At 32.3% G+C, this 16,767-nt stretch overlaps 1 protein-coding gene across 1 annotated transcript; it reads left to right on the forward strand.

Annotated features, from left to right (window-relative positions):
- Positions 1-1,375: 1,375 nt before the first annotated feature.
- LOC114337225 (putative leucine-rich repeat-containing protein DDB_G0290503) lies at positions 1,376-12,466 on the forward strand. Its single transcript, XM_028287636.2, has 2 exons — positions 1,376-1,704; positions 10,287-12,466. The coding sequence occupies exons 1-2, from the start codon at positions 1,376-1,378 to the stop codon at positions 12,346-12,348; spliced, it is 2,391 nt and encodes a 796-aa protein (XP_028143437.2). The 3' UTR covers positions 12,349-12,466.
- Positions 12,467-16,767: the final 4,301 nt, after the last annotated feature.

Here is a 16,767-nt window from a genome sequence, read left to right on the forward strand (position 1 = left end):
TGCTGCTCTAAATAGATCTGCACTACTTCATTCGAACCAATCCTTTAAGATGTTAAGCTAGGATATTCTTCGTCTTCCCACATTTCGCTTTCCTCGAATTTTGCCTTGCATAAAAAGTTGTAATAATGACTATTTTTGCCCTCTCATCACATGTCCTAAGTACTCAAGTTTTCGTCTCTTGATAGTCAATATTATTTCCGCTTTATTTCTTATCCTTCTAGTTACTTCTTTGACATTCTTTAAATCCATGATATTTGTAGGATTCTTCTGTCACACCAAAATTCAGAGGCGGCCAACTTATTCAAATGGACTTGTTTCAATGTCCACGCTTCCAAGCCATGAAGAAGAGTAGAGAACACGTAACACCGAAGCATCCTTAGGCGTAGTTCTAACCTTATATCCCGACAACAAAGAAACTTTTTAAGTTTAATGAATGATGCATTTCAATACGTGTCTTAATTTCTTTGGTTTGGTCTACATTTGATGTTATCAATATTATGTTCCTAAGTATTTGTAGTTATCCACATTCCCAATTATATTCAATAGTCAATTCGATGTTTGCGTGTTGTAATTATAATATAGCTTCTAGTAATTAGAAATAATACATTCAATAAAACAGGTGCTGGTGTCATATGAATATGTGATAGGTGAAAAAAGGGGTTTTAATCAAAATTAATCAATTAAATTGTGTGTTTATGTATATGTACAGTACCTTTATGATGTCTTCTTCTTCTTCTCTTAGTCAACTAAGGCTGGGGGGCGGTTGGCACTGGTTTTGTTTAAACTGTTACAACACTATCTCATTTCATAAGGAATTTCTACACAAATCTGAGTCAACGTGTGTATAATATGCATCGCAAGCCAAGCTATTTCTTAAGTGGCTATTAGCTTGGGAGTGGCGTCTACAGGGCCATATTGGTATGTAGCATACACACACATATTTAAACAAAATAAAAAAATGAATAAAATAAGAACTTAGGATATTAATTAGATACTAATAAATTAGATACTAATTATATATAAAAGAAAAAATTTACAAAATTAATCTGCTTAAAATTAAATTGATTAAATTAATTTACTTAACAAATTTAATCTTTTAACATCGACTTTGAGTCGCTACAAATATTCCATTATTAACATGTAAACCATATTTCTCGTTGTTACCAATTTTATAAGGTTGCTAGTTTCATCTACTAAGCAGAATGCAGTGAAGATCTAGATCTGATCTAGATCTAGAGCGACAACGTTTTTGCGAATAGTTTTGGAAGACTTTTTAATAGTTTTTTAATAAACTTTTTAATACCATTGTGCAAACGAAGTTTTTACTTCTGTATGAACTTTAATATAGGTATTCACTCAAACTTTTAATTTTAGGATGAAATCACTTCTATTTCTTCTGCTTTTCTATTACTGGCAGATTTCCTTCGCCCAAAAGTGCTCGAGCCCGGAAGTATCAAGAAAGCTATCATTTATTTATAAAACAGTACCATTATATCAAATTCAACTGATAGAATGTTTCTATACTGACGGCAATCCGAAAAATGATTATTACGATATTACCAAAAACTGCGTTACTGCTGCCAGGACCCGAATATTCATTGATAAATATGGCTACCATCACCATGTTGACGAGAAAGAATCCAAAGTTTCTCTTAGAACGTACATTGCCGATGCTGATGTATCACAGAACGTAGTTTTTCTTAGGTAAGTGACTATTGTATTAAGTAAGCAAATCAGACTGTTGAAATAATACCCCAGGCTGTTGTGGGTGAAAAAACGTTATAATTCAGGAACTCTTGAAACCTCTCAGGGGTTGTACTTATACCAAAATGTAACCAAAAATTTTGTGAGATTTTTTATTTATGACGTTTTTCATTTGTTAAATTTGCAATTTTTAAGAATTTTTAATGTTGCAGCTAAGGATATTCATTTTAGAGAAAAACTAAAGATATAGCAGCTAAGGATATTCATTTTAAATAGAAAGTTGTAGTAGATTTAAAAAAAACCTACAATTTGAGCTATGGCAAGTTTAATTTCATTAATTTGTCATTGCAAAACAGCCTGCGGAAGGTCCGAAATGACCGTTTTTTTTGCAATTGCTTTTAGTCCGTTCTTTAACGGTAAATATTGCAAAACCTCTACCTCTAAATTTTAAAGAACCGCTTGGATTGACATGAAATTTGGCATACACATAGCTAACAAGTCAAAGAAAAAAAGTGATATTGTGCCAATATGTGCTTTTGCCCTGGGGGTGGTTTTCACCCCCTCTTGGGGGTGAAAAAGATTCGTCCAAAGAAAGTCAGGAAATGGATAAACTGGCTAATTTTAAGTAACTTTTGTTCTATAGAGTTTTTTCACTAAGTCAATACTTTTTGAGTTATTTGGCAGTGAATATGTTCATTTTTTCAACAAAATAACCACGCTTTTAGACGGTTTTTAGCAAATAACTCAAATAGTAAGTATTTTGTCGAAAAAACATTCTTAGTAAAAATATAGCCTGTAAAAAATTTAAAATAATGGTGTATACATCACGTCTCTACACCTAGTAGAAGCAGAGTTATAGCTAATGAAAAATAGGTTCATATTCGTCAAATTCCAAATGGAATACTTTAACGTGAAATAACCAAAAATGAAGCACATTTCGGGGAAAACTCATTTCAACTAATTTAAAGTGTTTAAAAAAAGCTTCATTTTTGTTTTATAAAAAAAAACTCTAGCATCAAAATTAAGCAAGTTACGCTCAAAATAAAGTTAGTCCTTCTTGGTTTTGGTAAAAAAATCGAGAAAATCACCCCCTAATAGTATCTTAAATGAACTTAATCGTTACGACTTCACAAGTTTCTTGACTCGAATATATATTGTTTATATGATCTGTAAGTTTCATCGGTTCAAAGTCCTTATTATTGAAAGGGCTGTAGTTAAAAGAGGTTGAACGAGTCACTGATAACGAATGTATGCAAATTTAGAAACACCAAATCTCAATCAATTTTTGTCTAAAAGAAAACAAAAAAATACGTGATATTCAGAAAAGCAAATCTGACTTTTTTTGTTTTTCGAGATTTTTAATATCTCTAACAATTTTTAAGTTATTTTGAAAAAAAACATATTTTCCAAAATTTAAATTTTTAAAAATTTTATTTGAAACCAAATTTTTTCAAAAATAAGCACTTTAAATCGATGAAACTTACAGATCATATAAACACAACATAAGTAAAATAATTTGTGGAGCGGTAACGATTAATTTCATTTAAGTTGCTAATTAGGGGGTAGTCTTCCCGATTTTTTTGCAAAAACAAAAGGGACCAACTTTATTTTGAGTGTAACTTGCTTAAATTTAATGCTAGAAACTTTTTGTAAGAACAGAAATAAAGCTTTTTTTAAACATTTTAAAAAGTTATAATGGGTTTTTCCCAAAAAAGTGCTTAATTTCTTGGATATTTCACGTCGAAATATTCTATTTGAACTTTGGTGAATATGAATCTATTTTTCATTGGCTATAACTCTGGTTCTACGAGGTCCAGAGACCTAACGTGTACACTGTTTTTTTTTTACTTTTTTATAGGCTACATTTTTGCTAAGGACGTTTTTTTCGACAAAATACTTACTTTTTGAGTTATTTGCGAGAAACCGTCTAAAAATGTGGTTATTTTGTTGAAAAATGAACATATTCACTCGCAAATAACTCGAAAAGTGTTGACTTGGCGAAAAAGCTCTACATAATAAAAGTTACTTAAATAGTCAGTTTACCAAGAGTGGGTGAAAGTCACCCCCAGGGCAAAAGCACACATCGGCACAATATCACTTTTTTTCTTTGACATGTAAGCTATACGTATGCCAAATTTCATGTCAATCAAAGCGGTTCTTTAAAATATAGAGCAAAAACCGTGAAAGAATGGACTATTTATACAGTATGTCCCTGTAAGTTGTATCCATATGGAAAACTTTTTTATTATTAATTTTATGAAAAAAGTTATTCTTTATAAGAAGTTCTGCATGGTCCAAAACCCAAATATTCAACCATCAGATATCAAATTTTATGAATGTTATACAAGGTATGTCAAAAAGTTTAAATTTCACTCAAGAGTAAATTAGCTTTATTTTTCACAATATTGAAAATTGCTATTATGAAAAGTTGTTTGGAATTAAAAACTATATTCTTATATGCAATTACATCCTTCTAATTAAAAAAAAAATTGAAAGAATATGGATAACTAACATTATTTTCAGTTATTTCAATTCTGATAACTGTTTTATTATTAATTTTACGAAAAAAGTGATTCTTAATAAAAAGTTCTGGATGGTCTAAAATCTAAAACCTAAAATACAACCATCGTATATCAAATTTTATCAATTTTATACGAGGTATGTCAAAAAAGATAAATTTAGATCAACAGTAAAGTACCTTTATAGTTCAGAATATTTCAATTAGAAGAATGTAATTATATACTAAAACATAGCTTTTAATTCTAAATAACTTTTGATAATAACAATTTACGATATTGTGAAAAATAAACTTATTTTACTCTTGAGCGAAATTCATATTTTTTGACAGACCTCGTATAAAATTGATAAAATTTGACATAAGATTTTAGGTCTTAGATTTTAGACCATGCATAACTTTTTATTAAGAATCACTTTTTTCGTAAAATTAATAATAAAAGAGTTATATTTGAATTGAAATAACTGAAAATAATGTTAGTTATCCATAATTTTTCAAAAAAATTGGGATGTAATTACGTACTAGAATATAGTTTTTAATTCCAAACAACTTTTCTTTCATAATTATCAATTTTCAATATTGTGAAAAATAAAGCTACTTTACTCTTGAGTGAAATTCAAACTTTTTGACATACCTCGTATAATATTCAAAAAATTTGATATTTGATGGTTAAATCTTAGGTTTTGGACCATGCAGAGCTTTTTATGAAGAATAACTTTTTTTTCATAAAATTAATAATAAAAAAGTTTTCCATATTATGGATACAACTTGCAGGGACATACTGTATATTGTAAAAATAACTACTTTTTTATTCTTTAAGGTGATACAGTAGCGATCAACAGGTAGCAAAAACGCGTTCCAAGATTGCGGCTGTAATTTTGAATATTTTTTCGAGATATTTGGCACACGTATTCGTAATATAATAAAGAATGGCGGTACAGAGCCCAATTTGAAAAATATATTAATATGTGAAAATTACTCTGTAATTAAATACAATATTAAAAAAACGAGCCTGTACCGCCATTAAGAAGAACAAAAAAATACACTTTCTTCAAATATACTTTTTTATCCGATGCCTAGATTTTGTGTCATTTTGGAACTACTAAAATTTTTTATTTCATTAGTAGTTCCAAAATGACACAAACTCTAGGCATCGGATAAAAAAGTATATTTGAAGAAAGTGTATTTTTTTGTTCTTCTTAATGGCGGTACAGGCTCGTTTTTTTAATATTGTATTTAATTACAGAGTAATTTCCACATATTAATATATTTTTCAAATTGGGCTCTATACCGCCATTCTTTATTATATTACGAATACGTGTGCCAAATATCTCGAAAAAATATTCAAACTTACAGCCGCAATCTTGGAACGCGTTTTCGCTACCTGTTGATCGCTACTGTTTCCTCTTAAGGCTTTAAAATGAAGATCTTTCAATTTCAAACATAAAAAAAATTGTAAAGCTTGATTGGTGAACTTGTTGCTTAGATATTATAAATTGTTTATCCCGAGAGGTCAAATGTCTAAGGCAATAACTTTTGGAAAAAAAATCCTAGAGAGTTAGGCCCGGTTTTTCAGTGAGTGGTTAAAATTTTGGTTAGCTAACCTAGTTTAAATTTTAACCAGTATTTTAACCCTCATAGCGTTTTTCAGTGCTTTAAATCAAGTTAAGAAAATCTCGGTTAGCTAACCACTTTTTTTCTTCTGTTGGCAGCAGTAACTGTACGTGCGCATGTGCAATTCGAGAAATAATTATCAATTTGACAGAAAAGTAAATAAAAGACGATTTAATAACCAAATTTAAAAAATGATTAATGCAATGCAATATCAAGTTCGGAATCTTTGTTTACTTCATAACGTCTACCTCGGTAGAATTACTGGGACGATTTAGACTTTTCTTCCGATTTTGTTTGTCAAAGACCACGGTCTTGTCACTATTTGAACAGATTGACCAGGAAATAAGAAGTCAGACTCTTTGGTAAATATTTAAGTATTTTTCTGTGTAGACATATATAAAATCATCTTTTTAAAATATTACTAGGAATCATGCATTAAATCCTGTTACAGTAAGTGTAAACATAGGTACCTGTTACAGTTATATTTAAATATATTTCCTTATAATTCCTTCCTATATAATAACGATAATAATTTATAATTTCAATAATAATAATTTCCTTATAATAATAAGGAGGCATTAGAATACTTCCCGCGATGAAAGAAAATAACATAACCCAACTAATCCCTTCTGTCAGGCAGGTACTCAAAAAAAATAAACATGATTCATTCACTGCACCAATGCGCAAGCGTAACCGCAAAATCGGAGTTAAACCATTTAACGAGGATCGGTTAAAATCGTGGTTAACTTAAACGAGTTTAAGCTCTAACCTAGTACTGAAAAACTGATTAACCATGAATATTTCGGTGACCAAAAAATAAATAGGTTAACCCAGCACTGAAAAACCGGCCCTTAATCCTATATCCACTGTCATTCTAAGTGAAAGGCCACACGGGCGATAATTTACGGCGCCGTAAGAGCAGTAAACCTGACGGGGCATTGGTTAACTAACCAATTGTAAATAGATGAAATGGGAGTTAGTCAACCAACGCCTCGTCAGGTTTACTACTCTTACGGTGCCGTTAATTATCGCCTTTGTGGCACTGAGGTAAAGACTTATATTTTCATATTCTGATGTAAATAAATGCGTAAAACATTACCTAAACCTCTTATTTCGGGTTTGAAAATAAAGGGGCACATTTCGTTATAAACATTTAGAACTGAAGCAGCTCCTATACCTACATTCTATGAGTTTCTAACTTTTTTTCAAAATTAAAAATAATTTTATTTTAAAACCACTTTTTTAAATAAGCCCTTTGAACCGTTAATACTTACAGATCGTATAAATAATACGTAAGTAAAGTAAATTGTGAAGCGGCATCCATTAATTTGATTTAAGATGGTAATTAGGGGGTGACTTTCGAGAGTTTTTTTTTTACCAAAACAAAAAGAGAACAACTTTGTTTACTTTTGATGCTAGAAACTAAAAAAAAACAAAAATAAATATTTTTTAAAACACTTAAAAAAATTATAATGGGTTTTCTCCAAAAAGTTCATCATTTTTTGGTTATTTCACGTTGAAATATTCGCTGTGAAATTTAACGGATATGAACCTGTTTTTCATTAGCTACAACTTTTCTTCTACTGGGTGTAGAGAGTTCATACCAGTGGCGGCCGCTCAGGGTCGGCAGGGTCGGCAGTGCCGACCCACACATTTATATAGATAGATTTTTTTATTATTTGTATCTGTGAAGTAAAAAAAATCTGTCAGATAATACAGACTAAATTTTATTCATGATTTTTAAAAGAATTTGATCAATCCGAGCGTTAAGTGATCCCTGCGCATAACAGACTTCTCAAAAAATGAATGATCCGAGCCATTCATCTGACTTTTCGGCTAGCCGTACCTAACTCATCCATAGCACTCCGTAGATTGACGATTTACGCGTAAGCCTACGGCTCCACGGGTGAGAAATTGACGCTAGCAGTAGCAGCAAAATGGACTTAAGGTTCCGCGGAACGGAATGGGAACAGCCGAACTGAACCGACTACGCACAAGTCCTGTAGTCGGTACAGTTCGGCCATTCCCATTCCGTTCCGCGGAACGTCAAGTTCACTTCACTGCTACTGCCAGCGTTAATTCTCGCCCGTGGAGCCGTTCGCTAAAACTCAACGAAATAACAAGTCGATGAGCAAGCGAACATACATTCTCTCCGTAGACAGGTACGGCATTTTTAAATCTGCCGGTCGGTGTTTCATTTGCATCGCCAGATCGCATCGGCAGAAATTGTCAAAAATAATCACTCCGTTTTACGTCGTTTAATTGATATTGTAATTTTTTTTAAGTTGTCAGGAATTATCATTTAGTGGACATGATGGATCGAAGCATTTGTTAAAAATCAAAGTAATTATAGAGAAAATAATGAAATTGTTTTAGAAATATTTACTTTGTGATTGGAAGTGTATTCGTAATACAGAATGAACTAATACATATACCTAATCAAATAGTTACATTTTGAATAACGTTATTGAATCTGAGATTTAGAAAACCATTTGCTTTTCGCAGTAGATGAAACTTCTGATTATCATGTCATTCACAATTATCAATTGTTGTTGTTCGATACGCGTTACGTGGTAATATTTATGAGAGGTTTTTAGGTTTTAGAGTCGTGAGTAAAAGCAATAAGGCAGAATATATTTTTGGTGTTTTAAAGGAGAGATTAAAATTTTTTGATATCAAAAATAAATTGGTAGGGCAAACTGGGGCAATCTTATGACGGCGTTGCTGTGATGTGTGGTGAATTGAATGGTCTCCAGTCAAAAGTTAAAACTACATATTGCATCACAAGCTTTATTTACTCACTATTATGCGCATATAATGAATTTAGTTTTGCATTATACGTGTAAAAAAATAAAGAATATCGTCTTTTCTTGCCAGTTTAGCTCACCTAAACGGATTACTGCTTTAGAACAAATTTGTTTCGAAAAAAAAGCGAACAGTTTGTCAGACGCGATGAAATTTTAAATCTCGATTAGTTTTATCTAAGCAGATTATCTCTGGTAGTTTTAGTATCTGGAGGGACGCCGGTGTTCAACATTCCTCCATGTAGAGTTTGGAGTAGTTCCAATGTCTCTTTCCAGCGTTTTGTACTTGCAGTAAGTTCAATGTGCCGCTAAGCCTTCGATAGCTAAGTGGAGAACTTTTAATGAACCGTAAGATGCTGTAATTCTGGCCTGTTGAATTGGTTATGTAAATAAAACACTTTCTATTTTGCTATGACTGTAATGAAGTTGAAAAGGGCAAGAAATAGAATTTTATATGTGAACATTTGAGTTAACAACTACCGTGAAAGCGCGCCGCAACACATATTATTTACACTCTATCGGCTTTATGCAAAATTGCCACGTGAAGAATACTCTTCGAACAAGCGTAATGAAAAAGAAAAATGTTTTTGCGTGCGTTCTTAAGGAATGTTGATAGTTGACTGCCGTTTGCCCTTGCATCCCGTTAACAAATTTTTCCGTTGGGGTGCTTGGGTAAAAGGAGGCGGAGATTAACATTCTTGGAAGATTTCTTCAGGCACTGCGTAATAAAATTATTTATGACTTTTTCAGAGGCGTCGTGGTATGAATATTATTTATGAAATAGAATTTATTTGGGTGGAGAATACAGTTCTCCAACAGTATCTGTAGCAGATTTTCGTGAACAGCTTTTGGAAGTTTTTGATTTTATTATCGAAGGCGACGATTTTGAAATTGGCAATACCTCGATCCGTGAAGCAATCGGTTTGAGAACTTTATTTCAAATAAACGGGATTTATCTTGTCTCAAAAGAATCAACACGTATTGTCGAAACACCATGAAACAAGAGAGAATGTCAAGTACGTCAAATAAAAAAACAAAAAATAACAAAATCACCTATGATGATTTAAGCCTTTTAGTTTGATGGTATACCTATATGAGGAGACAAAAAAACCTTGCCGACCCTGTCTCCAAGGCCACGAGCCGCCACTGGTTCATACATGCACCATTTTTATCAATTTTTAATGGGCTATATTTTTGCTTAGAATGTCTTTTTCGATAAAATACTTACTTTTTGAGTTATCTGCAAAGAACCGTCTGATAATGTGTTTTTTTTTGTAGAAAAATGAACATATTTACTCGCAAATAACAATCACACATTAGAACAATGAAAATCACACATCGGCGCAATATCATTTTTTCCTTTGAATGTTAGCTATTTGTATGCCAGATTTCATGTCAATCCAATCGGATCTTTAAAACCCGTAGGTTTTGCAATAGTTTACCCTGAGTGAATGAATTAAAAAGTATTATACCTATGTGACATGTGTCCCACGTTTTTGTTTGCCATCTTATAACATAAAACACAATGACAATTTAGAATCATATTAGTTTGATATTAGCTCAAAATGAAGGTATCAAACTTATAACAATAAAATCAAATCAACATTTTTGTACACCATTTCCTAATCAATGTTTTTGTTTCATTGTAGATCCGGAAAGAAATGCAAGCATGATGCTGGTTTTTGCTATGACTCTTCTGAAGGAAATAACTACGCCGTAGTCTGGGCAGTCAACTCAGTAACAAAAACCATATGCTCCAATCAACTGCAACAAATTTACCACGGTGATATTGATTTTTGGACCTTTACTGAAGAAGACAGAAAATATCTTTTTTACTCTGATCCTCTAAGAGATCAGTCATTTTCGTTAAGCCTATCAAACACAACCGTTTGCTACGGAAAACAAGCTTGGTATGTCGAAGAACAAGGTCTCTTAGTATCATTTACTAGTTTGCTACCTTATGTTAAATCCACATCATGTTTGGACGAAAACCTCTTCCCGCCATTCCAATCTAAAGGAGATATTAGTGCCAGTATTATTAGGGACTGCACTGTGAAATCCTACAACTTAAACTTTGATAGTACGATAGATACCGATTATTTATCAGATTCAAAAAATCTTAAAATCATTCTCAAATTTTATCAACAAAATATTAATAACAACAAAGATGCCATCAACAAACTGGCAAAATATATACAGAATCACATTGTCAAGGAATCATCTTCAAATGTACTTTCAAAATTTGATAAAATAAACTCATCAATACAAACAAATTTAAATAATATTAACAAACTGTTCAAAGATATAAACCAGCTGAAAACTGCAGATAAAGATATTTATTCGACAATAAAAAATTTAACGAATAATGTTAAACAATTAAAGATAGGCACTAGGGACTTTAATAAAAATAATAAAAAATTAAATGGGAGAATCCCATTTCAAAATAATAGAAGAAAATATTTAAACAAATTTAAAAATGATGTTTACAAGAAATTGCACGACTATAATACAGATATCAGAAATGAGTTAGATAAAGTTAAGCAATCATCAGGATCAAATGTTATAAACACACTTAATCCAGCGATACAAAGTCTTAACCATAGCAATACAAACTGCTTAAATAAAGTAACTATACTCAAAAAAGACACAGAACAGTCCTTACAACAGTTACAAAAGGACTTGATGATCACTCAAGACTCACTGGGAAAAAATGTCAAGAAGTTTATATTGGCCAATCTAACAAACATTGAAATGGTTTTTAGTAGAAAATTAAACGGTCTTTTAGCATCTGCAAATAAAAAATGCGACAAATCACTGAATGATGTTACCGCCTTTAAGAATATTCTTGAGGACGATCTAGCAAAGCTGGAAGGGAAGCTTGAGAAATGCTCATTTGTTCAAAAGACAACTTCCGATGAACTGAAAAGGGCAGAACAAGCTTTATCCACTAGAATTTCATCTTCAGCAAACGACATTAAGGAATTAAAAGATTCTCTACACAATTACGTAAATATGTCACTTTCTAGTCCAACAGATAATAATAATAATGAGTTTTCTCAGAAACTTGCTGATTTAAAAAGAAACCTGTCAGTCAGATTATCCAATGACGAATATCGTTTAAGCGAAGTAGAGACACATGTACAAAAGCTTATGAGTGAGAAAAGTAATTCGCTTGACACTGTTATCCAGGACATTAAAAATAATGTATCAGTATTGCAAGTTATTCACGTTGAGCTTGCTCCAATCGTGGAAGCAGGCGTTTTGTCCAAAATTAAACCCTTATTAGACTCTACTCTGATAACAAAAAATGTTAGCCGTGACTTAGATGTCTTAAAAGAAGGGATTGCTGTACAATTCACCGATTCTGGTAAAAAAATAGCAGATCTTGAAAAAGAAGTAGATTCCTGCAAAAGGCTTTCTGGAACCAAGTTGAAAGAAAATGAAAAGAAAATAGGGCAAGTTGAGAATACTTTATCCAGAACACAAATGACTCTAGTTGATTTATCGGAAAAGTTGAATAATGGTGTTCTCAAACAAGTCAATAAAAAAGTAACATCTGCTTTCGACAAAAGCGCCAAATGCGAATCCGAAGTAAAGCATCTACAGAATGAGATTAAAAAGTTAAGGAATGATTTTGAAAAGACCGTGGCTAGTCTCAGAGCAGAAAATAAAGAATTAGCAAAGAACTTGGAACCACAAGACGTAAATTGATATAATAGGTATAAAGTGGAAACTCATTCTATTTTTATTATTTTTTTTATTTAGCAAGGTGGCGGCTCGTGGCCTTGGAGACAGGGTCGGCAAGGTTTTTTTTATCTCCTCATATAGGTATAGCATCAAACTAAAAGGCTTAATTCATCATAGGAGATTTTGTTGTTTTTTGCTTTTTTTTTTTTATTTGATGTACTTGACATTCTCTCTTGTTTCATGGTGTTTCGACAATACGTGTTGATTCTTTTGAGACAAGGTAAATCCCGTTTTTTTTAGGCAGAAATTGGTGGTAATAAGAAAATTGATAAACAGTTTGTTGTAATGAATTGCAGTACTTACTACATAGAATTATACATACATATTGTGCAACTTATCCCACTTTCTGAAAATATTTGGACCAGCATAATTTTTAAGTACCTAACCTGTAATAATAAATATCTTGGAAATTCTTTGGCGAACGTAACTTTTAAATTTTAAATCGTCAAAGAGGTCAAAAATTTGCAAATCTTCAAAATTCGAAAAACGAGTATCTATTTGCATATAATAGTAGGTATCCAAAATTTCAAGATATACTTACTCGTTTTTCGAGATATGTATCATGTCGTTGTCTTTTTTGGGGTGGTTCGGAAATATCAAGCGAATCCAAAACGTCACTGCGTATATATTGGAAACTACTATCATTACGAAAATCTCTGAGATTTTGCACCAGCTTTCGTATTCTATTTTTAGAATAAATAATGTCAGTTGACTGATTTTGAACAACAAGGATTATCTTGGGCAAACTCTGTCTTAAAAATATTTAAAAAATATTGAAAGAGTCATTAGTATTTAATAAAGTTCTCAAACCGATTGCTTCACGGATCGAGGTATCGCCACTTTCAAAATCATCGCCTTCGATAATAAAATCAAAAACTTCCAAAAGCTGTTCACGAAAATCTGCTACAGATACTAAAACTATAAGAGATAATCTGCTTAGATAAAACTAACCGAGATTTAAAATTTCATCGCGTCTGACAAACTGTTCGCTTTTTTTTCGAAACAAATTTGTTCTAAAGCAGTAATCCGTTTAGGTGAGCTAAACTGGCAAGAAAAGACGATATTCTTTATTTTTTTACACGTATCATGTAAAACTAAATTCATTATATGCGCATAATAGTGAGTAAATAAAGCTTGTGATGCAATAGTTTTAACTTTTGCCTGGATACTATTCAATTCACCACTCATCACAGCAACGCCGTCATAAGATTGCCCCAGTTTGCCCTACCAATTTATTTTTGGTATCAAAAAATTTGAATCTGTTCTTTAAAACACCAAAAATATATTCTGCCTTATTGATTTTACTCACATCTCTAAAACCTAAAAACCTCTCATAAATATTACCACGTAACGCGTATCGAAAAAAATAATTGATAATTGTGAATGACATGATAATCAGAAGTTTCATCTACTTTCAGTAAAAAGCAAATGGTTTTCTAAATCTCAGATTCAACAACGTTATTCAAAATTTAACTATTTGATTATATGTATTAGTTCATTCTGTATTACGAATACACTTCGAATCAGAAAGTAAATAGGTATTTCTAAAACACTTTGATTAATTCTCTATAATTACTTTGATTTTTAACAAATGCTTCGATCCATCATGTCCACTAAATGATAATTCCTGACAACTTAAAAAAATTACAATATCAATTAAACGACGTAAAACGGCGTGATTATTTTTGACAATTTCTACCGATGCATGCTTCCAAATGAAACACCGACCGGCAGACCGAAATGTGCCGTACTTGCCGCTTAACCTGCCATGCCGTATCTGCTATTGCCCACAGAGAGAAGTAATGTTCGCTTGCTCATCGACTTGTTATGTCGTTGAGTTTTACGTGTAAATTGTCAAGCTACGGATGTTAGGGACGGCTAGCCGAAAAGTCAGATAAATGGCTCGGATCATTCATTTTTTGAGAAGTCTGTTATGCGCAGGGATCACTTAACGCTCGGATTGATCAAATTATTTTAAAAACCATGAATAAAATTTAGTCTGTATTATCTGATAGATTTTTTTTTATTTCACAGATACAAATATTTAAAAAATCTATATCTATAAATGTGTGGGTCGGCACTGCCGACCCTGCCGACCCTGTCCGGCCGCCACTGGTTCTGAAACTGTTTTCTTGTGGCATATTTAATTTAGTATTATGTTTCTATGTTATCTATTATTTGTCCTTCTCCCGTGTTCTGAGGACACCTTTGTTGATTTTACTGATGATTTAGTCCAGGGCAAGAGTAAATAGCGTTGCTGATAACGAATCTCCTTGTCTAACCCCTTAATTTATGACAAATTCTTCTGTGTCTCCTAAAAACTACTTGAGTTTTTATACTCACTACAGTTCTACTCATTTTTATTCTTCTTCTTCTTCTTTTATATAGGCAGTACTGTCTGTTTTTCTTCAACGGTGCCTTTCATTCTGCCCCTAAGTTGTCATTCCATCTTTTCCTTGGGCGTCCTATACTTCTCCTGCCTAACGGTGACTTGTCCCTGGCTATTCTTACTATCCTTGATTCAGACATCCTGCGTATGTGCTCATTCCACTCTTCTTTTCTGTTCTTTACCCAGGTATTTATATTGTCTACCCCACATATGCGTCTGATTTCCTCACTTCTTATCCTATCTTGTAGTCCTTTTCCAATCCTTCTTAAGACGTTCATTTCGTTGGTTTCCAGATGTCTTAGTATTTTGATTGTAGCTGGTCTTATTTCGGCCGTGTAAGTCATAACTGGCCTAATAACTGACTTATATATTCGGGTCTTTGTTTCCAATCTTAGGTCTTTGTTTTTCCAAATTGTGTCATTTAGGCATCCGGCCGTTCTACTGGCTTTAATTATTTGGTCTTTTACCTCTTCTTCGATATTGTTGTCGGCTGATAGATTAATTCCCAGATATTTGAAAGCCATTACTTGTTCTATAATTTGATTGTCTAAGTCCAATTTGCATCTTATTGGTTTTTTGGCAATTACAAAGTTTTTTGTTTTTTGGGCTGATATTTTCATATTCATTTCTTTTGCGTTAATGTTGAACTCGTGCAATAATCTTTGTAGGTCGTCTTCGCACTCTGCTACTAACACGGTGTCATCAGCGTAACAGAGTGTTTTTATCTCTCCATTGCCATTTTGTACCCTCTTTTTTTCTTCACTTGTTTTATTATTGCATCCAACATTATGTTAAACAGTACAGGGCTTAGTGAATCTCCTTGCCTGATTCCTGTGTTTGTTTCTATGGGTTCTGTTATGATGCCATTGACTTTAATTTCTATTTTATTTCTTACATATATGTTTTCTATCAGTTTTATGATATCGAGTTGTAAATTTTTGTCATATAGTAGGTGTATCGCATCTTTTAATTGGATTCTATCAAACGCTTTCTCTAGGTATGTGAAACAGAAAAAGGCTGGTTTGTTATATTCTAATGATTTCTCCGCTACTTGCCTTATCACAAAAACTGCATCGTTACATGATCTTCCACTTCTAAATCCTTGTTGTTCATCCGATATATTTATGCACGCCAATATTTTCTCCATAAGTCTTTTTGTTGTGAGTTTCAGTATAGTGCTCAGTAAATTTATCCCTCTATAGTTACTGGGGTCTGCCCTACCACCTTTCTTAAAAAAACGCTATCATTTGATTGGTTCTCCATTCTTCTGGAATTCTTCCTGTATTTATTATTTTACTTATAAGGATATTCAGTTCTTTGTGAAGTCTATCTCCTCCGTATTTTAAAAGTTTATTAGATATTCCATCTTTCCCAGGAGCTTTTCGATTTTTCATCTGTTTTAAGGCGTGCTTTATATATTCCTCTTTAATTTCTGTTTGCTCATCCGATTTTAATCCTGGTGTTTCCAGTTCTTCGTGATTAGCTGTTTGATAGAGGTTTTTTAGGTAAGTTGTCCATGTATTTGTTTCAATATGTTTTACTTCTATCAATTCCTTCATCTCTGCTCTTTGACCTCCTATCATTTTCCACATTTCCTTTTGCATCCCATAAAAGTCGTGCTCCATCTCTTTTGAAAATGCTTCCCAATGTTCAGTTTTCTTCCTTCTTACTATTGAGTTTAATTCATTTCGTACTCTTTTATATTCTTCATATGTTTATCTCGTTCTTTTGGACTTATATTATAAGTAGATTTTCTTTTTTTCTTGGCATTTTTATTAATCGTCTTAATTTGTTTTGTATTCCCATTTCTTTAAAAGCTACCATTAATTTTGAACTTTTTATTATATCAAATGCTTGCTGAAACCTGAAAATCTACAAATTGTAGTTCAATTTCTATTTTATATCCATGAGCTTTTTACATAATTTGTTTAACCATATGTATGACATCTATTGTAGACGTTCCCTTAAGAAATCCGCATTGATACTGTCCTATG

This window comes from Diabrotica virgifera, chromosome 1, assembly GCF_917563875.1.
Source record: "Diabrotica virgifera virgifera chromosome 1, PGI_DIABVI_V3a".
NCBI classification, from domain to species: Eukaryota; Metazoa; Arthropoda; class Insecta; order Coleoptera; family Chrysomelidae; genus Diabrotica; species Diabrotica virgifera.

Excerpts from the sequence above, each read along its gene's own strand:
- LOC114337225 (XM_028287636.2), top strand. The coding sequence starts at position 1,376 with ATGAAATCACTTCTATTTCTTCTGCTTTTCTATTACTGGCAGATTTCC. Across the intron at positions 1,705-10,286 it reads CAGAACGTAGTTTTTCTTAG|ATCCGGAAAGAAATGCAAGC; the intron begins GTAAGTGACTAT and ends GTTTCATTGTAG.